Genomic DNA, 26,902 nt, shown 5'->3' on the forward strand with positions numbered 1-26,902 from the left:
CAGTCAAATGGTCGTTTTTCAGGAAACAGACCCGAAAGAATTTTTCTCGACGGTTCTATATGTATTTTGGGGCGCTGAATTCGAATCTGAAATTTGCTGACACGCCAGAGGGCGGCTTCACACCCAAAACCCCCAAAAACCCCCAAAATTTCGGACTTTTTTCAATTTTCCCATTTTATCTCGAGAACCTTGAGTTTCATAATCTACCAAAAGGTAGGTTATGTTGCTTCACTTTGAACCAAATTCCGAGTCCAGAAATATACAAACTAAAATTTTTAATTTAATTAGATTGAAAACCGAAAAAAATAAAAATATTGCACCAACCTGTGATTCAAAACTTTAAAACATTGAATTATTTCGAAATTTAAAAACCAGAAAACAAAACTAAACTCGAAAGATCAACTCAAAACCTCCACACCATCCAAAAACACCATCCTCCACACGCCAAAAACTTCATCTCCACTGACAGTAGAGCCTGCAACTCCATTAGGCACATTGAAAAATGCAGAATCGCCAGAATCATTCACCACCTGTGACCACTCTGACGAGACTCACTTTCAAACTGTCAGCATTCCCTATTGAAACAATACAACGCTTCCCGTTCAATCAAAGCTGACAGATTGAAGTGAATTTGACTGCGGGTAGGCCGCATTTAGAAGTGGCAGTGTGGCTTTGCTTTTGGTCAGCATTGGTTGAGTGCTAGGTGTTGATGTTGTTTATGGGAATTTCTGACAGTTTAACGTGAATTTCAATCTATCTAGTGGCTGCCTACCTGTCAGAGTACCTGTCACAGAGAGCGTTGGGGTTGAACAGAGACAACGTGTGTGGAGTACAAATCCAGATGTGCTTTTGTAGATGTGCGTCTGTGTACACGATATCTCATCTCCCAATTAACGGAATGACTTGAAATTTGGAGCTTAAGGTCCTTACAATGTAAGGATCCGACACGAACAATTTCGATAAAATGCAATTCAAGATGGCGGCTAAAATGGCGAAAATGTTGTCAAAAACAGGGTTTTTTCGCGATTTTCTCGAAAACGGCTCCAACGATTTTGATCAAATTTATACCTAAAATAGTCATTGATAAGCTCTATCAACTGCCACAAGTCCCATATCTGTAAAAATTCCAGGAGCTACGCCCCATCTATGCAAAATTTGATTTTAGATTCCCAATTATCAGGCTTCAGGTAAAATTTAAACAAAAAATTTCAAGTGGAAAACATTGAGCATGAAAATCTCTACAATTAATGTTCAGTAACATTTTCACCTAAAATTTGAAATAAGCTCGAAATTCGAGAAAATGTTATTATCTCAATTGCAAACTGTTGGCAACTGTTGATTCCATTAAATCATTCACTATGAAGAGATAGCAGACTTCGTGTGTCTCCAGCGTTATTGTCCTGTCACCAGCTGGCTTGGATCTTTGAATAGTAGACTTGAGATGTGCGTGAACACTAGCGTCAGGTGATAAATTTTCATTAACGGCAAGGAAAGTTGTGTGAGTGTGCCACACCAGATTTTTTTCTGGTGAGCCTGTGCGATTTTTTGTTCAATAGGTATAGCTTCTTTAGCATTATTAAATTTAATTGTAGCCTATATAGTCCAGTCAAATGGTCGTTTTTCAGGAAACAGACCCGAAAGAATTTTTCTCGACGGTTCTATATGTATTTTGGGGCGCTGAATTCGAATCTGAAATTTGCTGACACGCCAGAGGGCGGCTTCACACCCAAAACCCCCAAAATTTCGGACTTTTTTCAATTTTCCCATTTTATCTCGAGAACCTTGAGTTTCATAATCTACCAAAAGGTAGGTTATGTTGCTTCACTTTGAACCAAATTCCGAGTCCAGAAATATACAAACTAAAATTTTTAATTTTATTAGATTGAAAACCGAAAAAAAATAAAAATATTGCACCAACCTGTGATTCAAAACTTTAAAACATTGAATTATTTCGAAATTTAAAAACCAGAAAACAAAACTAAACTCGAAAGATCAACTCAAAACCTCCACACCATCCAAAAACACCATCCTCCACACGCCAAAAACTTCATCTCCACTGACAGTAGAGCCTGCAACTCCATTAGGCACATTGAAAAATGCAGAATCGCCAGAATCATTCACCACCTGTGACCACTCTGACGAGACTCACTTTCAAACTGTCAGCATTCCCCATTGAAACAATACAACGCTTCCCATTCAATCAATGCTGACAGATTGAAGTGAATTTGACTGCGGGTAGGCCGCATTTAGAAGTGGCAGTGCGGCTGTGCTTTTGGTCAGCATTGGTTGAGTGCTAGGTGTTGATGTTGTTTATGGGGATTTCTGACAGTTTAACGTGAATTTCAATCTATCTAGTGGCTGCCTACCTGTCAGAGTACCTGTCACAGAGAGCGTTGGGGTTGAACAGAGACAACGTGTGTGTGGGAGTACAAATCCAGATGTGCTTTTTGTAGATGTGTGTGTGAGAGCATGAGATTTTAAATAGACCTGAGGATCGATTTTGTGAGGTGAGGTGAGGTGAGGCAGTGGCATTCCTTCGGTGGCGTTTCATAAGAACCCATTAAGTGTGGCGTTTCATAAGAACCCATTAAGTGTGGCGTTTCATAAGAACCCTTTAAGTGTGGCGTTTCCTATGAACCAAAATTCTATCGAGGCGTTTCCTACGAAGAACTGCTACCTGTACTCAACTTGTATCTGTTACGGTTACTTGTGTCTTGAAGTATCTGTTACGGTGTTCTCTGAGTCGGTTGGTAAATCCATCAGTATTTTTAGAACATCCTTTCCATTTTGAATCATTTATGGCTAATACTTGAAATATAAAAAATATTGAGCTTACTAAAGAGGACAGGCTTTATAAGATCGATATCCGTAGAGAGCTCAATGTGATCTCTATACCCCAACGAATTGACGAGAATCGACAACAGTGGAGAGAACACGTTGAGAGAATGGGAAACGGAAGAATCCCCAAAGCTGTCATTGCTTACAAGCAAGAAGGGAGGAAAAGTATTGGCAGACCAAGGAAAAGGTGGGAGAATATTTGAAGGCGGAACAGGTATTAATGCCTACCCCTGTAACAAGACGACAACTAAAGTTGTGAAGTACATGGACCGTACGAGTTGATAATTGAACACTAGTCATACCAAAGCGTCATTTAGGAAATTAATTTCTTACTCTAACTCTCAATTGGAAGCTAATATTAGCATTATGATTGTTCTTATACTTCAATATAATAATTGTTTTTCGTTATTTTTATTTTCACATCAAAACTGGTCTATTTTTCTAAATATAGGCTGCTTGTCGTAAAGGTAATAGAGCTGTGACTCAATAAAAGGATGTAGGACCATTCTACATAGAATGATTTCTACTTAGAAACCTATAGGACCATTCTACATAGAATGGTTTCTTAGACTATTATTCTAATAGTCTTTAAAATAGTGATTATTCCAAAGACTCACCTGGGAATAAAACCTAAAATTGCTGTCTGATGATTGTCCAGTCATTAGACGTCATGAAGACCCTTTGGGTGAGTCAATTATTGATTATCGTTAATAGAAATTATCATTAGAATTATTGTGTACTAACGTGGTAATCGTGTTTAGTTGTAGAGTGGAAATTACTGTACAAACTCCACTACGTCAACAAATAAAAAAGTCATTCTATTCTTACAAAGTATTGTTTGTAAGATATGCTATCCCATGCTATTTTGTAAGAAGTGTGGATGGACAAAGATGGAAAAAGATGGACACTACACAAGAGTCCATCCATCAGCTCCATACAAATAACAGTAATAGTTACATTACTGGACAGATAACAGTAAAGATACTTGTAGTTCTGTGAACAGTAGACCTCACGCAGTATTCTCATCCATAAGTACCTGATTGAAAGACCTTATGGAAATACAGCAATAGACTGGCTTCCCCACACATCTGTGTAGTCACTTGTCAGCTGATTTATGATGAATAATTCTATAGTCTTATTTTTACTCTAATATTGGCGTATGGAGGAGGCTCCTTTTCCCTTTTATATTATCCTTGAAATGCAAAATTTCTAAAAACCTTGTATACACGTCGACGCGCAATTAAAAAAGGAACATACGTGTCAAATTTCATGAAAATCTTTTACCGCGTTTCGCCGTAAATGCGCAACATATAAACATTTAAACATTCAAACATTTAAACACTTACAGTAAACATTTAAACATTCGAACACTTAAACATTTAAACATTAAGAGAAATGCCAAACCGTCGACTTGAATCTTAGACCTCACTTCGCTCGGTCAACAAATTGAGTACAGGTAGCAGTTCTTTGTAGGAAAAGCCACGATTGAACATTTGGTTCTTAGGAGACCCCACGCTCAATGGGTTCGTAGGAAACGCCACCGTTGGAAGTGCCACGCTACCAGGCAGTGAGGCAGTGAGGCAATGAGACAGTGAGGCAGCGAGGCAGTGTGGTGTGGCGGTGAGACAGTGAGGCAAGACAGTGAGGCAGTGAGGCAAGCGAGGCAGTGTGGTGAGGCACACACGCAGAGGCTTTAGGCACATCAGGCAGCGTGAGCGTGACATAAGCTACAATTTTAGCAACTGTCAGCAATTCTTGTGGATGGCACCAATGTGCTACCCATTCAACCTATGCTGACCGTATGGAGTGAGTCTGACAATAGCAGCTGACGGACTAGCTCTACTGAAACACGTTCACTGTTCACTGCCAATGGCTTTGTCATGTTCGGCTCTCCTTATTTCTCTTTCTCTCTCACTCTCTCTCTCTCCTCTCTCTCTCTCTCTCCTCTCTCTCTCTCTCTCTCTCACTCTCTCTCTCTCTCTCTCTCTGGGGTTGTGTGGCAGAGAGGACCAGGAGTCCTAACTTCGCCCTAATAAAGGCATATAATCAATCAATCAATCTCGCTCTCTCTCTCTCTCTCTCTCTCATTCTCTCTCCTGTTCCCTCTCAATTTGTATTTCTCTCTCTCCATATATCTCTATATGAACTTAAATAAAATGTAATCTCTATATTCAGTTCAAACTTGTAAAGCTCATTGAATAGTTAGTTTCAATGCTCACAAACTTGAAATTAAGCCAGTATTCATAATCTACATAGATAGTAGAGTGATCTTAACGTCTGAACAATTCTCATTAATTGTTTTTCTATGTAATTGTATTATGTTTTGAATTGCCTCTGCTGCCTTCAATTCTAGGAGGACGAAGTTAGGGTGCAGCCGGCCCTCTCTTACACTAAAGACGGGATGCACACCGAGAACCGGATTCGTGAAAAAAAGTTTCAGGAAACGTGAAATAAAAGTTGCTCGCAATCGACTGATAAGATTAAGCAGGGAACGTTTCTTTTGTATGCATGCGCGAGTGAAACGGATTGCATGAAACAAGTTTCATGAAAGAGGGCTTCACGAAATGCGTTTCTTCGGTGTGCATCCCGCCTAACCCTCTATGTTAAATTATGTTTTGATAGATAGAAATACCTACCTACTGTTTCTACTCTACTTATTCATTGTTGAATTGTTTTTCTGGTTATTTTTCAGTTATTGTTATCTTTTTTCTTGAATAAAATATTCTATATTATAATATTTTTTGGAAGTTCCATACAGTTTCAGTTTCTATTCTCAGCTTTTGTGACTTACTTCTCCAATGAATTAATTCTGTATTTGGCCTATCTATGCGTGCGTAAATAGCTTGAGATGCGCGTGAACACTAGCGTCAGGTGATCATTTTTCATAACGGCAAGGAAAGTTATTGTAGTGCGCCACACCAGATTTTTTTGAAATAGTCTGATGCATAGATGAATGCATTTTCTATGTTTGAACTTGAAGTATCAAGAATACCCTTCTATACTTTCAATCCAAGCGTGATTTCTCTACTCTCAAACTATTTATTCATTTATTAGGTATACATATTTAAATTTGAAATTCAATTTGAAATTAATCAATTAAACACTGATGGACCAGAGTGTTTATATGGAGGCCTAGACTGAGTACAGAATCAGAGGCTTCTACCATGAACTGATCAAAATAACGCTTCTCTTATCTTTGCTTCCAGTTACAATTAGGAGGCCCAGATAGAATACACCAACCTAACCTGACCTATGTCAACCTCCGTAACACAAGCCTGCATTATTTTCAACGAATGCAAGTGTCAGTCCGATAAGCCGTTCGACCAGCGTCCTTTCCTTGTGTGAACGGTTGCATAACAACTTGCGTAATTCAAAAAACAGCTCCAGCCTCTCTCTCTCAGCGCAGCGCTTTCTCTGATGCTTTCTCCCGATCACTGCCGCGATTGTAACGTCATTTTGGCGCGCTTTTAAGTCACGTGACGTTTTTAAATTGCAGCCCGAAGCGATCGACTGCTTGAAATTCCACTACCGCGAAAATACGTCCACACCTACACTGCGTTATGGTTACGGTTCGCCTGCTTACTTTCTAAAGTGCATTATTTTATAAGAGGCGGGTGGACAAGCTTATAGTTTACAAAATACTGTGGATAATATACCTATTGAGTGGATTGTATCTGTATAATCCAGTGCAATAAAGTGAAGTAGGTACACGAAATGTAGCTCAAAACTTGTTTTTCGTTTCAAATTGTGTTGTGGCATAGCAGCCACACCCTTACGTACATCACGGATCATGGGGACAAAATAATAGGTTCTGACAAAACTTTAGAGAAAGTTGACTGCTTGATTTATTGAACTGATCTTTAACATAAATGACATACTCATTCTAAATTGGTCATTGATATAAATCTTGCAAGCTCGATAAAGAGGGTTTCCTATGTTGTATGGTGTTAAGTCCCCCGCAGTGATGTAACGATTGACAATCGTGGTCAATGCTAAAAATCAATTTGAAAAACATTTGTGATTTGTGAGATAATTCAAGTGATTTGTGAGATAATTCAAGAAGTGGACTGTTCCATCTAGAATTCAGAAGTTTATAGGGGAAAAGCTCTTTACTCTATAATAGACGATGGTTTCATTAGCTTACTGAGAGCTACCCAAAGATTGATTCACGTTATAAAGACAGCATCTGATTAGTGATGATTTGCTATTATTGTCTGTCATTAGACTAAGCAGAAAGATCAATATTTTTCCAATTTCACATCTTTGCCAAATTGTTTACAGGCTATATGAAAATATAATGAGCTACCATGATAGAAAAATGTATAATTAAATAATACAAATATATTTTCCTTGGTGGATATATTGGTGAATACATCCAATATATACCCAATTAACAAATTAACAAGAATCAACAATTGGTATTAGATGAAGATATTCGATCCGGTGTGACTTGAATTATAATAATTAGTCATTATAATTATGAGGTGGGGGTTAGGGTTATGTAGAACTTGGTTGAAGGCAAGGGACTTGAAAATGTAAATTGGTTAGTAGTATTTCTCCTCACTATAGTGAACCACACGAAAATAGTTTATTAGAAATTGGGACAAATGAGTGCAACGTTGCTAAATAAGAGTTGATTACAACGTAGATTGTGATGATGGTTGAAGCTGAAAATGAGGTGTTTTTCACAATACAAGGAGCATTGTTGTCAGGTGTACCTGGAAATCCTTATGACATAGAACGCTCTACCTGATCTCAGATTGTATAGCACAAAAATAAGCCTAGAAGGATTTTGAAATATACATCCACAGCTGATTATAAACGAAAATTAATATTTTTCAAATATTTCTGACGATCTGGCAATGTGTGTGGGTGCGGGGGTGAAATGAGTTTCCCAACAGTTCCAATTTCCGTCGGACTATTTTCTTGCGGTTGACTAGGAGTCTATAGTGAGGTCCACGTTATAATGACAGTATTTGATCAACTTTGGTTTTACTATCCTTGTCTATCATTCGAAATAGCCGGTGGTACTATCCTTTTCTAGGTCCAAAACGATGCCAATTATGTTTTTGACAGTGTAGAAATATAATTAATTAATGCAGAGAATCGGCATCGCTATTCTTCTATCTTTATCCACTGCCATTATAACATAGACCTTACTATATCTTTATCCACTGCCATTATAACGTGGACCTCACTATAGGTTGAATTCTTTTATACATGTCAATATACTGTATTTAATCGCTCAAGAATAGTCCGATGGAAATTGGAACAACCAAGTATCTTCTAACGTTCTTGCACCCTTATACGTTGCCAATTCGTAAAGTATAGACTAAAATAAAAATATCGCTGTAAACATCGTTTATCCACTATTTTTTTCGAAACTTTGCAAACATCTATTCCAAATTCCATCAGACAATCATAAAACTACCCAGAACTAACTGATCATTTTAGAATATCCAATCATGAATTTTTTCGTTGACAAAATTGTAGTCAATAATAATTATTATTGTTTGCCAACTATTTATTGTAGTTGATAAAACGCTCACTACAGCGCTGAAGGTATCGGATCTCCGTTTGGATATATAGCCTCTCGTTATCAGGGTTCGATCAGCTGTCTCATTCAAATATTCAAGATGGCGGATTCTGCCGGAGCCGGTTAATGCATGAACTACGAAAACTAGTTCACGAGTGTATTTTGTCTACTTTTTCAGTCAAATTAATCAAGACTTTGCTTCAGATTGATTAATTAAGATACTGTTTAAATTTTCAGAGCAACAGTATGCAGCTGCCGACTCGAACAGTTCCACGCCAACCAAGTCGTTTGTGGCCTGCAAGGTCTGCGGCGACAAGGCGTCCGGATATCACTACGGTGTCACCTCCTGCGAAGGCTGTAAGGTACGTCCTCAGGTTACCTCTGAAGTTTGAAACTCTATAATCATTGAACAAATCGTATTCTTTAATACCCAATGGGTTACTACCTCCTACGGAGGCTGTAAGGTAGGTCTTCAGGTTATCTTACCTTCTTATGTCACTGAACAAATAGCATACTTTAACCCTCAATGGGCTAATACCTTCTTCAATGACTGTTGAACGTATTAAGGTACGTTTTCAGGTCACCTTACCTTCATAAATCATTATGAATCACAAATTCATTACTGCATCGGAGTAATTCATTGATTGTGTAGCATCGAAGACAGTTCTTAAAATAGAATGTGAAGAACAAACTTTTGTCAAGACAGTAGAAAAGGTGGCGAGTCTTCTGATTCCCACAAGATTCAACCAAGTTATGTCTAGTCATGTCAGTCATATCATTATGTCAAATCTAGAGACAGATTGAAGACACTGAGCTTGTTATTGAAAATGACATCATCGGTAGGTACTATGATACACTTAATTACATCGTCAGGTATGAAATACTTTAACTTAGAATCCTTTTTTAGAATTTATAAAAATACTTATAGAAAGGTCCTGAATGCCGCCAAAAAAATTGCCGATAGTACATTTATAAAAAAATCTTCAAATCAAACAAGAGCAATATGGAAACTAGTTAAGACTGAGACAGGAAAGAGTACCGCTTCAACATTAGAAACAAACATAGCCAATGAAACTGGAATTATAAAAGGAGGCAAAGAAGCTGCAGATTTACTAAATAATTATTTTATAAATACTCTGAAAATACAACAATCTATCTGTAAATATACTGAAGTAGATGAATTTTTAAAGTTCTTTAGCAGTGTTCATCGACAGTCGCGCAATTTGATCCAATAAGTGGAACAGAACTCAGAAAGATAATTAAATCATTAAAAAATAAAAAATCCTATGATCACTACAATATTTCAAACTATCTAGTAAAGCAAACAGCCGAACATATAATTGAACCTCTGACTTATATATTTAATGAATCAATGAAAGCCGGTTGTGTACCGTTAAAGTTGAAATATTCTAAGGTAGTCCCCTTTTATAAATGAAGTGCTGAATTCTGTGGATGGAGGATCCAGGGTATGTGGCCTGATTGCCGATCTTTCCAAAGCTTTCGATCTTGTAAACATTGAAATTTTATTGAAAAAGATGAAATTATATGGTTTTGAAGGCAAGGTTCTCAAGTGGTTCGTATCATACTTTGATGAGAGACATCAGCGGGTGGAAATACAGTCTCACTCTTTTGTGTATCAGTCGGAATGGTTACAGGCGAGGAGTGGGGTCCCTCAGGGATCAGTCCTTGGTCCTTTGCTTTTCCTTCTATATATTAACGACTTGCCACCACACCTTGAGCCAGCACACTGTGTTTTATACGCTGATGATGTAAGTATTTTATTGAAAAGTAACAGTCAGCATGATATGGAATCTGAAAGTAGAAGAGCTCTTCAGAAACTAGAAGAATGGCTGGCCTCAAATATGTTGGTACTAAATTACAATAAGACTATGCAGATTCCATTCAGGACGGCTCGGGAAGCAGTATTGGATACGAGAGATGGAAACATAGGTTCAGCAAACGAGGCAAAGGTACTTGGAGTAGTGCTGGACTCTGAACTCTCCTGGCGACCTCATTTAGACCAGCTAAAAAGCAAACTAAACTCAGCAGTATTTGTTCTTAGAACCGTGAAGAAATTGCTGGATGCAGGAACGCTTAGAAGTGTTTATTTTGCTGTGTTCCATTCTCTTCTTTCATACGGTGTTATATTTTGGGGCAATTCAACTCATGCAATACATATATTTAGGATTCAAAAGTGGGCAGTTAGAGTGATGGTGGGTGAATCTATTAGAGCAAGTTGTAGAGATTATTTCAAAGAGTTAAAGATTCTCCCACTACCAGGTGTATATATTTTAGAGGCTCTTTGTTTTATTGATAGGAATAAAGATAGGTTCAATACAGGAGAGTTGTTCCACTCATACAATACCAGATATAGACAAAACCTCAGAGACGACATTCATCGAACTGGTATGTATGAGAGGGGGGTAAAGAGTGCAGGAATTCGGCTTTATAATTCATTGCCAACACGCATAAAAGCTCTTACAGGTGAAAAGTTCAGAATTAAGGTGAGGGAGGAGTTGTTGCAGGTTTGTCCTTATTCCAGTGAGGAATTCTTTTTGCATTATAGAATGCAAAGATTGACGACTTAGATTATAATTGACAAATCCTTATACCCCCCCTTCCATAGGTGGTCAGTGGGATGAAAAAAATGAAATGTCAAGAATCCATTTGAATGGATTGAATATTTATTCACGTCATATTCATAATTAATACCATTTATCAAAATCTGATTGTTTGGGTTGCCATCGTCGATTATTGTAAGGCATGCTTTGAGGTTATTTTGCCTTCATGAAGTAGGCCTAGGCCTATTAACAAAAATCTTATAATGATGTTAATATTTCTCATATTATAATATAATCGTGGACAATACCTGGATAAGTTCAATCAGCGCAATTAATACAGATCTATTGAGTTTGGTGTCATTTTATTAGGGTCTGTTTTTGAGAGCATGTAAGACCATGCATGCAGATGAGAAACAACATTTGGAAATGGCCTTAGAAACACGTCTTGACTTGTTAGTCGCTGCGCACACTGAACGCCATCAGCAAGTGCACGCGTTCAGTGTGTTTCTAAGGCTCATCTCAGATTGTGTTTCTTATCTGCACGCATAGTAATGCATGGTTTCGGGTGCAGTGCACATAAGTGCATTCAATGTGTACTCTAATGTTGATGATAATTGGCGACAATGTGTGCCATTAGAAATGGAGGCACTGTAATTGATAGATGAATAAATAAAGAAGGGACTCTCAGGGTAATTGGGTCAATGGTTAGTTAAGTGGCCCATTCAGTCACCTCTGACAACGAGCAGCTGTAGCCTAATGTGGATTCAACTCAACTACTCCTGAAGACTTTAAAAATTAATAAAGAAACCCTTAATATTCTATAAAATAAAAATATATATTCATTTACCATTCACTAAGGGAAGAGAGATATCTCCTCTACATGGTGACTCGCTAAGGTGAGAGGATATGCGGACCTGTACTGCAGGGCCCTGTTGCCTGACAAAATACAAGCTAATCTTTCAGTAATTTTCTATTCTAATAACCAGTTGACTACTAATATTATTTGTTTGTACTAGGTGCGCAAGAGAAACTTACATATTTGAAAAAAATCTTGTACGTTGAATTGGTCGTGTAGAGGGGCAGGAGGGAGCGCATCTGGAGGGAGAAGTTCTCAAGTTTATCCTCCCTCAAGTAAATTAGCCATCATGCTCTGGTCTAGAGTCTAGCAGCGGGCCTTCGCAGTTGAGAGCTTCAATTCAATTTCAATTTATTAAAAACACACAAAACAAGACAAAACAGAATTACAAAGAATTACGAAACAAATAAAACACAATAAAATCTTCTAGCTTCTTTTGTAATGGTTGATCACCTTCCGTGCTCGATTTGTAATTCCTCCCCACAGACTCTTTCCTCGCCATAATTCGATTCTGTCGTGGGTTAACTCATTAAAGGAGTGTGGAAGTGTCGCTAAACCCAGAGAATGGACTTCAACGAACCATCAGAAAATATCGAAAGAGTAAGGCAGTCAGTTGTGGGTTCTCCCAGGCGTTCGGCTCGCAAACACGCAGCTGCTATGGCAATTTCTGACTGCACTGTTCGACGAATTTTCCATGAAGACCTTCAACTTTCATCCCTATAAATTGGCTGTTGTTCAAGAATTGACTGAACTCGATTTCGCTGCCCGTCAAAATGCATGTGATATGCTGAGTGACAACCTGCCTGAAGACGCGGTCATTTTTTTAGTGACAAGGCTCATTTCCACATGCGATTCGTCAATGCGATATTTTTTACTTTCCTTGCCCTATTACCATAGGTAAGGAAAGTATTGCTTTCCGAAAAAAATTAAGGTACCCCAATTTCTAAATTTCTATACGTTTCAAGGTCCCCTGAGTCCAAAAAAGTGGTTTTTGGGTATTGGTCTGTATGTGTGTGTGTGTGTGTGTGTGTGTGTGTGTATGAGTGTATGTGCGTCTGTGTACACGATATCTCATCTCCCAATTAACGGAATAACTTGTAATTTGGAACGTAAGGCACTTACAATATAAGGATCCGACACGAACAATTTTGATCAAATGCGATTCAAGATGGCGGCTAAAATGGCGAAAATGTTGTCAAAAACAGGGTTTTTCGCGATTTTCTCGAAAACGGCTCCAACGATTTTGATTAATGTTATACCTGAAATAGTCATCGATAAGCTCTTCAACTGCCACAAGTCCCATATATGTAAAAATTTCAGGAGCTCCGCCTCATCTATGCAAAGCTTGATTTTAGATTCTCAATTATCAGGCTTCAGATACAATTTAATCAAAAAAATTCGAGTGGAAAATATTCAGCATGAGAATCTCTACAACTGATGTTCAGTAACATTTTCACCTAAAATTGAAAATAAGCTCGAAATTCGAGAAAATGTGATTATCCAATTGCAAACTGTTGGCAACTGTTGATCCTTTTAAATGATTCACTATGAAGAGATAGCACACCTCGTGTGTCTTCAGCGTTATTGCCCTGTCACCAACTGGCTCAAATCTTTGAATAGTAGACTTAGATGCGCGGGAACACTAGCGTCAGGTGATCAATTTTTATAACGGCAAGGAAAGTTGTGTGAGTGCGCCACACCAGATTTTTATGGGTTTATTTGAAATCTCTGGTTTATGTCAACCGACCACGGACCATAGCACACCTCAAGAACAACATTCGCGACGCCATTGCTAACATACCGATTGATATACTGCAACGAAATTTCTAAAATTGACTTCATAGTGTATGCGCAATGGGGGTCGCCATTGGTCTGATCTCATTTTCAAGACTGCATGGAAAAAATTGAGATATTGTATTCTCATATAAAAAAGACCAAAACAATATCTGAATTACTTTTGTTTTTATTGACCTTTCAATTAAGTAAGTTTCTCTGGCGCACCTTGCATTAATAAATTGCTCTTTATTGGTGGCTGTGAGTTGGCAACCTTTTTCATGTCATACAATTCAATTCTCTACTGTCATTAATTGTTCTGTCTAACAATAATTGATGTTTGTTTGTTTCGTGCAGGGCTTCTTCAGGAGGAGCATTCAGAAGCAGATAGAATACCGATGCCTGCGGGATGGAAAGTGCCTCGTCATCAGATTGAACCGCAACCGATGTCAGTATTGCCGGTTCAAGAAATGTCTCGCCGTCGGCATGTCAAGGGACTGTGAGTCATATTTTTTTCAAATGATCTCTTTCCTGTGTAGGGCTACTTGTAATATAAATATAAAGAAAATAAAAATCTCAGTGCCCTTTTTTTAAATATTTTATCACAACATGTTTCGGTCATTCATGCCATTTTCAAGTGATATGAATTAAATAAATAAATACTACTGGAATATTCTTATTTTGATCATATGTTAGTGTATTCATATGTTTTTATGAACTAGGACTGTAAATTTTGTAAAATTTTAATTCATATCACTTGAAAATGGCATAAATTTTCGAAACATGTTGTGATAAAATATTTTAAAAAAAGGGTACTGAGATTTTTATTTTCTTCATATTTTTTTCAAATGATATATTTTTTTACATTGAAAATATAAACACATCATGTGAATCATTGAGAAAAAGTCAACAGGCTCAGCCCAAAACTGTATTTTTTCGAAAATTTGATATAAAATTATTTAGATCGGTTATGTATCTTCACTCCAATCAATTTGAGTCAAATTGGAAATCAGATTTCGCAATATATCCTAGTTCCGAAAAATAGATATTGGGTGGTAGAGTATATGCTTATTCATTTATTGTACATAACACTATTTTATAATATAATTATGACCATGGAGGAAGAACTAGGCTGAGCCTGTACTATTTCTCTCCAATATTTCGATAAAAAGTTAATGTTGTCTACAGTAATGAAATCGCATATCACTGCTTATAATGTATAAAGTTGTATATGCTTCAAGTAGCATGTCATAGATATTTTTTTTTAGATCTGAAACAATAATCAAAATACATTAGTGGAATCAATAAAATTATTATTCTCAACTAGAAGAAAAAGGATAGTGCAATATTAAAACAATATCAATATGTAGAAGAATGAATTATTATTCTTTCAACTTTCATACTTGAATTGGATGTCTTTCTGTTGAAGTAAAACATTTGAGACTTGGGACAAAATATCGGCGTTGCCAAATTGTTACCTTCTCATGCAAGTCCATAGTGGCTGTGTTGTCAAATTGAATGTATTCATTCATATGCACTGCATAGAAAGGTCGCATTTTTGCACAACCCAGCAAATTTTGCTAATATTTTGGCGAATTATCTTCTTGCTTAATTCAGAGAAGAGAGTATATGCAATTCATTTTCTACTCTCATTGTCACACACACTGGTACAGCATTACAGTAACTATAGTCCGAGAGATATTAATTTTTACACGGCTCTCTCTCGAAGACAGAGAGGCCCGATGCTTCTTCCTCCACTAATCATTCCCACTACCTAACAGCATTCTCCCTACTCTTGTGTCAGCATCCAATTGTGTGTAGCATGCTTACCCCTCTCCACTTCTCTGTCCATGTTACAAACTTTGGAAGGAGAAATCGGTTTCCCCTCTTCATGTTAAAATTAAAATCTCTCATATTTTAAGACTATAGTCTGTCCAGACTGCCATGAGCCCTGAAATATTAAGCCGATCCTCGCTCCCCCACGCGCAGGCACACACGCCCGGCCTACCTGCGCCATTGATATACTATGTTTACTACGTAGTATAAAGGTAGACAGACCGTCCCTTTACTCACACACACAGAAGGGGACTGCGCTTGTGTGTGTGAGTAGTAGGAGGGTCGGCCTAATCCTTCAGAGCTCATGCCTGTTTGGACAGAGTATAATCAGTTGTTTCCTGATAGATTTGGCCTCGGTTGCACAAAAGCCAGTTAAATTTTAATCGTGATTAAATGTCTCGAGAATAGAGATTATGTAAAGCCCGGGATCCTGGTCTATTTGGAATACCTACAAATCCCGGGATAACTCACCATCTCGAGAACCAATCAGAGAAGCTATTTTCCAAAAAAAATTGGTTCTCATGGGATTAAATCATAATTAAAAATACACCAGGTTCTTGTGCCTGGAGCTTGAACTTGTTGATTAAATTTGAAATTTTTTTAATCACATTGATGTCTATTATTGTTGCGCATCAGTTTCTGATGCAAGTCAAAGCGACAATATTATAATAATTATTGATAATTAATTGAATTGATAGTGAACCAAGACACATCACCACTTGTTTGATGCATTCTCACCAACTTGTTGCTTAAATTCGAATTATCTTTGAATATTCATTTTATATTAATCATTTTAATTTGTTTTTCATCAGCTGTACGGTACGGACGCGTGCCGAAACGGTCCCGTGAACGACCCGGAGGCGTGGAGGAGACGAGCAGCAACAGCCAGGGAGCGACGCGAGTCTCAACCACCAGTAGCAGCCAACCGTCACCCGGAGGAGGGGAGGTGCCTCCCTCCCCGCTCGCCCCCACCACCACCACCACAGTGGTCGTCACCAGTGGAGGAGGCGCGGCGATGGGCGTGGCCAGGGTTGTCGCCAGTGGAGGGGGCGTGGCCAGCGTGGTGGTGGGGGGCGAGTGGGAGCCCTCATTGGCCGCCTATGATGTAATTCTCAGCGTGGCGCAAGCACATCACGCAAACTGCGAGTACACCGAGGAGCAGACCAGGAGTCTCATACGGAGGCCTCTGTCGTCGCCGGTCAGTACTAGTTTTGCTTAGTTAGCACTTTTGAGGATACAGTCACTGATGTCGCATCCACGTGTTGGCCCAATGAAGGCCAATGACGACCAGCGCCAGTGTGTGGATGCGTGGTTTGCCAGCGCTGGCCTAGATGTGGACTAGGCATTACCAGACTGGGCCAGCGACTGGGCCAACATGTGGACTATAGAGAGGTCCACGTTATAATGGCAGTGTAGAAAGATAGAAGAAAAAAGTTGCCGATCCTCTGTCTTGTCAATGTCTTCTATGGAGGGTAACTGATACCGGTTTATTGATGTAATATTAACTGTTCATTCTCGTTCAAAATAATCAATTGTATTTTATTAAGCAAGAAATTATATTTTTCAATAATTTCATAATGAATTTTTATAATTGAGATGAAATATTTTGTTAAATAATTATTAATTCTACATTTTTAAAAGATGATCTGGCAACAGAGCAAAGCGAGAAAGGGATAGCACTATCCGCTTTGTTGAATGATAGACAAGGATAGCAATACCATTGCTAATCAAACACTGCCATTATAACGTGAACCTCACTATAGGCATAAAGATTTTCTGATTTAAGGCAAATTCCCGCATATTAGTATTATTGAACGTGTCCGGTAAAGTGAGAATATGATTCCCATGAGCTGTAATGGGTTCATTCATACTCGCTCTGCAGGGCTAATATTGGTTGAAGCCCCATTAGAAATCGTGGGACTAATATTTTCACTGTACCAAGCACGGACACTGATACCATAGAGAAAAGATGGCATTAGAAGATATCCAATATTGATTACGCTGCCAACAGCCTGTACAACTTAAGACCTACAGCAAATAAATTTATTTACAATACAAACATAGAAACCATCAGAAGACAACTTATATACATAAGCAGTAAAATCATTAATACAATCCCCGAACAGTATATTGAATGTACGAGAATAACTAAAAAACTAAAACAGGATATTAACACCTGGATCAAATGCAATTAGCCTACGTCTTCTCTCTATGAGATGTTTCTCTTCAAAGTGTACTCTTCTGACTTGTGTGCTTGCTTATTCTGCAATCTTTGTAATTCATCTAGTATTACAAATCTTTTTCGCCACACTGCACAGAAAGCAGCTGTTTTCCAGTCCCTACGTAGATCTGAAAGACATTGTTTGCAGACGACTCTCGTCTGACGTCAGAACAGGTTTCTTTCCGGCCTAGGCCGGAAAGAGTACCCTTTCCAGCCGCTAACATGGAACTAAGAAAGGTGATCAAAAAACAGCTGATCAAAAAACTTTTCATTATTTGTGTTCATTATTCAATAATTAAAACATTTATAATAATATCATCTTATTGTCATTTGAAAGAATAAAAAAGTATAAACTCAACCTCCCACATTTAGACAAATAGGAATAAAAATAAAAATACTTGGACAATTTCCTGATGTTCAGATTACCTCAGATTTGCTAGAGTAACTTATATTATTATTTATATATATATATATTGTTTATTTTTCTGTGTGGCGAAAAAAATGTTTTTCCGGCTCTCAATCTTGAAAGCCGATTTCGAGCCGGAAAAGTCCAATTTTCGGCCCTAGGCGCGAAATATACTATTTTTTAACACCTGGTCCTATCGGTTTCTTTTTTCCATCCTTCCCTTATTATTCTCCCCCATCCCAACCTTTCATATCTACCGTCTATTAACTTTTCCTGATACCTTTTTCACCTTCTCAAGGATTGAAGGTTTTCCTAGTACATGGAGATCCATACTTGGAAAACACCTTCAATCTTCCATTCCTTTTTTTGCACCACTTTCTTTTATTTTGTTTAATGTGTATTGTTGTTGTTTGCATGTCTTTTTGTTATTCTTTGTATTAAACTTGTATGTGTGTGTAAAAATAAATTGAATATTGAATATATTGATTGAACATAAACGCCGTATACCATGGGATATCTTCTTATGCTATCTTTTCTCTATGATAAACCTAATAAGATATTGATGTTATAGTGATTGAATATGCTCAGTGCGTATTTATTGAACGAATAACTGGAATAAATGGATGAAACTGACATGCTGTGTTTGTTTTGTAGCCGTCGGAGCAGTGTTCATCGCCGGAGGTGGCCTCGTCGACGCTGGAGAGTGCAGAGGAGGAACGCATTTGGCTGTGGCAGCAGTTGGCTCTCCATGTAACACCCACTGTGCAGAGGATAGTCGAGTTCGCCAAACGTGTGCCAGGTATCAATCGAAATAAATCTCACAACATTTTCATTCTTATAAACTAGTGAGCTCCCGGGCTAGAGAGCTCCCTCAGAAAAAAAAATGATTATAATATAATTGAATAGACTTAAAACGTTGTCAAAAATCCACTTTAATTAAATAAAAATTAATATTTTACAGGAGCATGCTTTTGTGTGCTCCTGTAAATTTTAATTGTTAATTTTTATTTAATAAAGTGGATTTTTGACAACGTTTTAAATCTATTCAATTATGGGAAAGTTCCACAACATCAACATTCACGCTACAAACTTAATTATAATATAATAGAACATATAATAAGTGAACAATAATGCTTTACTTACTTACATAGATTAAAGGTTATTTTGTGGTTGAAAATTGTGGTGTATCGGACATGAAGGTACTTTCTAGTCTTGCGTTCAAGTGTGATTAAAGTCGAGTGATAAAAAGTAAAGTGGAGGGTGAAAATTGTGGTAAAAACATTGTAGAGTGAAGGGTAAAAACATAGTGGAGCGTCGAAGGTAGCTTCAAGCTTCACTATGTGCGCCACCATTTATAAATATATAATATATAAATAGGCTATAAATAAAATAAATAATGCATGAATAGGCCTATATTTATATTTTTTTATTAATGGAGACAACAGGCTGAAACCCATTCTGCCTCTTTCACACAATACAATATTTTCAACATATTATACAGGTTGAAATACAATAAGATAGAAAAAATATAAAAGATAAATAAAATAATATAAAAAGTTAATAATCACTGAAATAATCGTAACAATAATGATTGATTATAAGAATTATCATTAAACAAAATAGAATCAATAATAATTATAGATAAAAGAAGAAGAAAGAATGAAGAGAGAAAGGAAGAATGCCATCGATATTGTAGGTAAAGTATGATATGCAAATGAATGTGGGTTGTATTTAGAACAGGGAATCAGAATAATGCGGGAAATGTGGAGCAGTGGTAAGGAAGTAGGTGAGTTTATGCAGAGAGGCGGACACTTGAGGCAGGATGGGCTCTGGGTTGTGAGCAAATGGAGATGCAAAAGACAAAAGGAAGTTTTGGCACGTACTGTATGAATGGCAATGGATGCAGGCGAGTAATTGGAGAGAGAGAGAGAGAGGTGTGTGAGGTTAGTGAGTGAGTGAAGAAGAAGATAGAAAGAAGAGGGATAAAAGAATAAGGAGACGAATTGGGATGACAATGACGAGGGAGAAGAAAAAGGAGAGGGGGATGATGAAGAGGAAAAGAAGAAGAAGAAATGACAATGACGAGGGAGAAGAAAAAGGAGAGGGTGATTATGAAGAGGAAAGAAGAAGAAGAAGAGGAAGAAGAAGAGGAAAAAGAACAGGAAGATGAAGAAGAAGAAGACTTGGAATGAAAATGAGGAGGAAGAAGAAAATGGAAAGAAAATGATGGAGCAGCAATAGAGAAGGAGAAGAAGAAGAAGAAAAAAAGAAGTAGAAGAATAAGAAGAAGAAGGATGAGGAGAAGGAGGAAAAGATGAAGAAGACTGGAAATGAAAATGACGAGGAAGAAGAAGAAGATAGACAGAAGAGGGATAAAAGAAGAAGGCTACTTGAAATAACAATGACGAAGGAGAAGAAAAAGGAGAGGGTGATTATGAAGAGGAAAAGAAGAAGAAGAAAAAAGGAGGAGGTGGAGGAGGAGGAGAAGAAGAAGAAAAAAAAGAAGGAGGAGAAGAAGAAGAAGGACAATGAGGATGAGGATGAAGAGAAGGAAGAGGAAGAGAAGAAGGAAAAGAGTCTTCTTGCCGCATCCACACTCTCGACAAGTGCGTACAAATGACGACGAGCGCGAGAGTGTGGATGACTGCTTTGCCAGCTGTCGTCTTCACTAGCCTTCGCTCCGATTTTTGTCGAGACGAGGCGAGAGAAGGCCAGCCAAGCGAAGGCGAGTGGCCCAGCTGATCATCCACAATTAATGTTCACATTGCATTGTGGATGGCAAGACCAATGTGGCCAAGCTTACCAGATTTGCCAACGACTTGGCGAGAGTGTGGACTACGTAGGCATAAAGGCCAATTATCTATACTATAATAAAGGAAAGAATTGGTTTATACATGTTCGGGATAGGAAAATCATCATGACAATCGTGACACATCATCACGTCTGAACTATTCAAGATTTCATTAAGTCAAGTTATCAATTTGTAAAGTATTAAAATGGACCCTTGCGGATCACGGGTTACCTGCTAGTATTCAATAAAATCTTACTTTGTAATATTATTGACTGTGCGAAGTGAGGTTTAAGATTCAAGTCGACGGTTTGGCATTTCTCTTAATGTTTAAATGTTTGAATGTTTAAATGTTTATATGTTGCGCATTTACGGCGAAACGCGGTAATAGATTTTCATCAAATTTGACAGGTATGTTCCTTTTTTAATTGCGTGTCGACGTATATACAAGGTTTTTGGAGATTTTCATTTCAAGGATAATATAAAAGGAAAAAGAAGCCTCCATCATACGCCAATATTAGAGTAAAAATCTGGTGTGGCACACTCACACAACTTTCCTTGCCGTTATGAAAATTGATCAACTGACGCTTGTGTTCCCGCGCAACTCAAGTCTACTATTCAAAGATTTGAGCCATCTGGTGACAGGGCAATAACGCTGGAGACACACGAGGTCTGCTAACTCTTCAATTTCTTCATAGTGAATCATTTAATAGAATCAACAAGTTGCCAACAGTTTGCAATAATTGGATAATCACATTTTCTCGAATTTCGAGCTTATTTTCAATTTTAGGTGAAAATTTTACTGGACATTAATTGTAGAGATTCTCATGCTCAGTCTTTTCCACTCGAAATTTTTTGTTTAAATTGTAACTGAAACCTGATAATAAATTGAGAATCTAAAACCAAACTTTGCATAGATGTTGCAGTGCTCCTGAAATTTTTACAGATATGAGACTTGTGGCAGTTGATAGAACTTATCAATGATTTTTCTAGGTATAACTTTAATCAAAATCGTTGGAGCCGTTTTCGATAAAATCGCGAACACCCCTGTTTTTAACAACATTTTCGCCATTTTAGCCGCCATCTTGAATCACATTTGATCGAAAATGTTTGTGTCGTTATATTGTAAGGACCTTATGTTCCAATTTCAAGTCATTCCGTTGATTGGGAGATGAGATATCGTGTACACAGACGCACATACACTCATACACACACACACACACACACCACACACACACACACACACACACCACACACACACACACACACACACACACAACACACACACACACACACACACACACACCACCACACACACACACAGACCAATACCCAAAAACCACTTTTTTGGACTCAGGGGACATTGAAACGTATAGGAATTTGGAAATATGGGTACCTTAATTTTTTTCGGAAAGCAATACTTTCCTTACCTATGGTAATAGGACAAGGAAAGTAAAATGAGCCTCCATCATACGCCAATATTAGAGTAAAAATCATCAGACTATAGAATTATTCATCATAAATCAGCTGACAAGTGATTACACAGATGTGTGGTGAAGCCAGTCTATTGCTGTATTTCCATAAGGTCTATAGTTTCAATCAGGTACTTGTGGATAAGAATACTGCGTGAGGTCTACTGTTCACAGAATAATTACTAGTCATAGGAATAGTGTAAATTGCTTCAGCAACAATGTTTATTTATACAGACTTATTTCTTTTCATGTCTACGATGGGAGTTTAAGGCCCAATTCACACTGTAGTGACAAGCCGGTGACGTGGCGCTGGCGTGGCTTTGATTTTTCGCCACTCTTATATTAACATAATTATGGTCCAATGCAAACTGGAGTGGCGTGGCGCTGACTTTTATAACTTCCACATAAACATATGGTCCAATGCAAACAGAAGCTGCGTGGCAAAACGCAAAACGCTACTTCTGTTTACATTGGACCATATATTTATGTGGAAGTTTTAAAGGTCAGCGCCACGCCAAATCAGTGTGGTCTTAGATTTCTGTGAATAATTTCAAGACGTTCAGCTAATCCTATTTATACGTTTCATCTTGATATCTTTTAAGTTCCATCATCTTATCCTATCATTTTATCAACCTATATTAGCTTTCATGAATAAATTCATACATTAAATATTTTTCATACATTTTCAATAATAACATGCTTTGCATGTACAGCAGCTGAACTAGCTTCATTCATTGATATTAATTGACCGAGCCAAGTGAGGTCTAAGATTCAAGTCGACGGTTTGGCATTTCTCTTAATGTTCAAATGTTTATATGTTGCGCATTTAAGGCGAAAAGCGGTAATAGATTTTCATGATATTTGACAGGTATGCTCCTTTTTTAATTGCGCGTCGACGTATATACAAGGTTTTTGGAAATTTTGCATTTCAAGGATAATACAAAAGGAAATAGGAGACTCCTTCATACGCCAATATAAGAGTAAAAATCAGACTATAGAATTATTCATCATAAATCAGCTGACAAGTGATTACACAGATGTGTGGAGAAGCCAGTCTATTGCTGTATTTCCATAAGGTCTATAGTTTCAATCAGGTACTTGTGGATGAGAATACTGCGTGAGGTCTACTGTTAACAGAACTACTAGTGAATAGCTGTAGGATAATTTCCTAAAAAGCGACTGTATTAAAATAAATTAATTAATATTAATGAATAGTTAACATAAGAATGCATGTAATAACCATGTTGACTTCATTGTTTTTCAGGTTTCTGCGAGCTGAGCCAAGACGATCAGCTGATCCTTATCAAGGTGGGCTTCTTCGAGCTGTGGTTGGTACACGTGGCTAGGCTCACCACCGACTCTGACCTCACCTTCGCCGACGGCACCTACGTCACTCGCCAACAGCTAGAACTCGTCTACGATGTGAGTTAATGTAACACAATTATTGTACAAATATGCTGATTTATTTGCAAAGTTTTATACGTTTTTCATAGTTTATTGTTATACCGCATCTATATGTTGGCACAATTAAGGCCATTGACGATCATCAGCGCCAATGTGTGGATGGGTGGTTTGCCAACGCTGTGGCCACCGCTGGCTTTCACTGTGGACTAGGCATTTTACCACAGAATAGATACAGAATGGAAACTCGGCTATAGTGAGGTCCACGTTATAATGGCAGTGTAGGAAGATAGGAGAAAAGGGTTGCCAGATCTCAGCCTTGCCACCCAAACAGCTGATACTGGTATATCTGATCAATTTAACTGTTCATTATTGTTGAAAATAGTTAATCATGTTTTATTTGTCAAGAAAATATATTTTTTAAAGATGTGATAATAAATTTTCATGGTTGAGATTAAATATTCTGTCAATTTGTTTAATTTCTACATTGTTGATAAACGATGAGGCAACATCGCAAAGCGTAAAATAGATAGCGCCATCTGCTTTTTTGGATGATAGACAAGGATAGTAACACCATTGCAAATAATACACTGCCATTATAACGTGGACCTCACTATAGTACCCTGGCTCAAAACCCCGCCATCTTTTTAGAAAGTTCAGCATTGTAATAGTATCGATGGGAGGTTCGGATCACTTTACTGATCCGGATCAATCGGTTTCGTTCACTGCTGGGAGCCAATCAAAAGACCAGGATTTTAATTTCTAACAAGATGGCGCAGTCACGGGTCTTGGTGCACTTAAGTATTTGTGACATGTAAAAAGCATTGGTTGGATAGGCGTTTGATTGTTAGTTTCCATTCTGTATCTATTCTGTGATTTTACCATGTCAACCGCCAACAGCTAGAACTCGACTAATGCAAATGAATCATGTAAATGTTCCAGTTTCCATATGAATAGTCTAGAATTTTTTTTTAAATTACAAAATAATGAAATTCATTCAGATGACACAATAAAAATACATAAAATAGATTACACAATTGGAAATAAATTCAAGATAACAATCATTCTCTCTCAATAAAGAAAACGTTATTCAGGCTTAGTCGAATCTGTCAGACGGGTATAATTATTTTTTTCACAATCAATCGTTATATTTTCTAGAGTGGTCACAAACGTAACGATTCACATGTCCGATAGGACTGTTAGACGAAGTAATAAATCTTCTCTGTTCAGCGGTTTTTGCCTGCAGACCTACATCGAAGCCTCAGCCACTAAGTTCAGGTTTTCGACTGTACAGAGACATATCGGACATACGAAATGCTACGTCAGTGACCAGCCTTATACTTTATTTCAATTAATTTTATATTACATTATTCCATAATATATTCCATTACATTAATAATTGAGACGGTAGCTGCAATAAGGACCTACAGTCAAAAATTGTGTTTTGAGATACTGGCTGTCAAAGATTTCATACAGGTAGTGGAAAACTGCAGTGAAGATTAAAACTATCCAACACCATGTATTTCATTAGTTATTACAGATACAAATAATGTAGGTATCTTTTTCAAACGGTATTTCTACTCTATGGTTATAATTTTACAAATTTTTTATAATTATAATTTTTATAAAATTATTATTGTGAATTCTCATCGCCATTTTGGTGGCTGTTCCTCGATGATCTGTTTCTTCCAATTTGCTTTTTATTGATAATTTGTTGTTTGTTGGTCAGGCTGAGTTTGTGTCAGAGCTCTATAACTAACAGTGGTATAACTAATGTGTTCCTTCGTTTGCTATGTAAAGTGACTATCTCACTACAGACGTACATACAACTATCAGTTTGATTGTGAAAAACAAAATGGCAGCTATAAGGATAACCGCTGAGTTTTGGACACTTGAAATACGACATTTGTAGTCTCCTATAATCCAGGAACAATACACTAAAATGTTCGACACTACTTCTAAAACACTCTGTATACAACTATTAGCCTAATTGTGTTTGCTGTGTATTATATAGTGTTGTGTTTGTTGTTTAGGCTGAATTTGTGTCTGTGCTGTGGCACTTTGTGGGCTGGCTGAACGGACTGGCGCTGGGTGACACCGAACTGGGTCTGTTCTCGGCCATAGTGCTGCTCTCGCCCGACCGCGCAGGCGTCACCGACATCAAGGCCATCCAACACCATCAGGACAGGCTCATCGACGCGCTCAAGCTACAGGTAACCTAACCCAACCTGATTTGGTCTCTAATTGTAACCAAATTAGAGTATTATATCACGAACTCCCTTAGGTTCGAATTATTGACCGAGCGAAGTGAGGTCTAAGATTCAAGTCGACGGTTTGGCATTTCTCTTAATTTTTAAATGTTTAAATGTTGCGCATTTACGGCGAAACGATTTTAAAAATCAAAATAATAGATTTTCATGAAATTTGACAGGTATGTTCCTTTTTTAATTGCGCGTCGACGTATATTCAAGGTTTTTGGAAATGTTGCATTTCAAGGATAATATAAAAGGAAAAAGGAGCCTCCTTCATACGCCAATTTTAGAGTCAAAATCAGACTATAGAATTATTCATCCTATATCAGCTGACAAGTGATTACACTGATGTGTGGAGAAGCCAGTCTTTTCCTGTATTTCCTTAAGGTCTCCTTATAGTTTCAATCAGGTACTTGTGGATGAGAATACTGCGTGAGGTCTACTGTTCACAGAACTACTAGTAGTAGAAGGTAGAGTGTATCATAGATGGTAGCAGAGAAGGTAGCTGAGAGTGTTTTATTAATGCATGCATCTAAATGTCTCCGCTTCCTTCTTCCTTCTACCCTACCTTCGCCACTTCACTAGGTTCAAACACATTCTAATACATGCATAAATTTCAACTATATTCGCCGCACCACTATGTCTTGGCCCTTGAACAGCCATTCACGTTACGGTTCACCTGATAGATTTGCCTGAACTTGCCACCTGCTTGGTCAGGGTAACAGCGCGTGTGTGCCAGTTAAATTCGTTGTATTTATGCAGTTGTAGTGGCTTGTGCTGGTCACCGGCAAAAATATAGTTCAAATTCTATTCACTTGTCTGAATGATTAGATATTATGTGACCTTGTGTCCTTGTGTGTGAGTCATTCGGCAAATCCGCACCGGCTTGAAAATACCGTACCTAAGACAATTATATTGACTTGTTACTAGAACAAATATCGGGGACCGAGCTTCACTCTGGA

General features: G+C 37.7%; 1 protein-coding gene across 2 annotated transcripts in view; it reads left to right on the forward strand.

Moving 5' to 3' along the window:
• LOC111050320 (ecdysone-induced protein 78C) overlaps nt 1-26,902 on the forward strand; it is a 126,450-nt gene that overhangs the window by 92,029 nt on the left and 7,519 nt on the right. For both annotated transcript variants that reach the window (XM_039430028.1, XM_039430027.1), the window contains 6 exons: nt 8,612-8,736; nt 13,922-14,063; nt 16,213-16,598; nt 18,682-18,826; nt 23,552-23,709; nt 25,722-25,901. In XM_039430028.1, coding sequence (XP_039285962.1) covers nt 8,612-8,736; nt 13,922-14,063; nt 16,213-16,598; nt 18,682-18,826; nt 23,552-23,709; nt 25,722-25,901 — 1,136 coding nt within the window. The remainder of the gene's footprint in view (nt 1-8,611; nt 8,737-13,921; nt 14,064-16,212; nt 16,599-18,681; nt 18,827-23,551; nt 23,710-25,721; nt 25,902-26,902) is intronic.

The sequence above is a fragment of the Nilaparvata lugens genome, chromosome 6 (genome assembly GCF_014356525.2).
Source record: "Nilaparvata lugens isolate BPH chromosome 6, ASM1435652v1, whole genome shotgun sequence".
Classification (NCBI taxonomy): domain Eukaryota; kingdom Metazoa; phylum Arthropoda; class Insecta; order Hemiptera; family Delphacidae; genus Nilaparvata; species Nilaparvata lugens.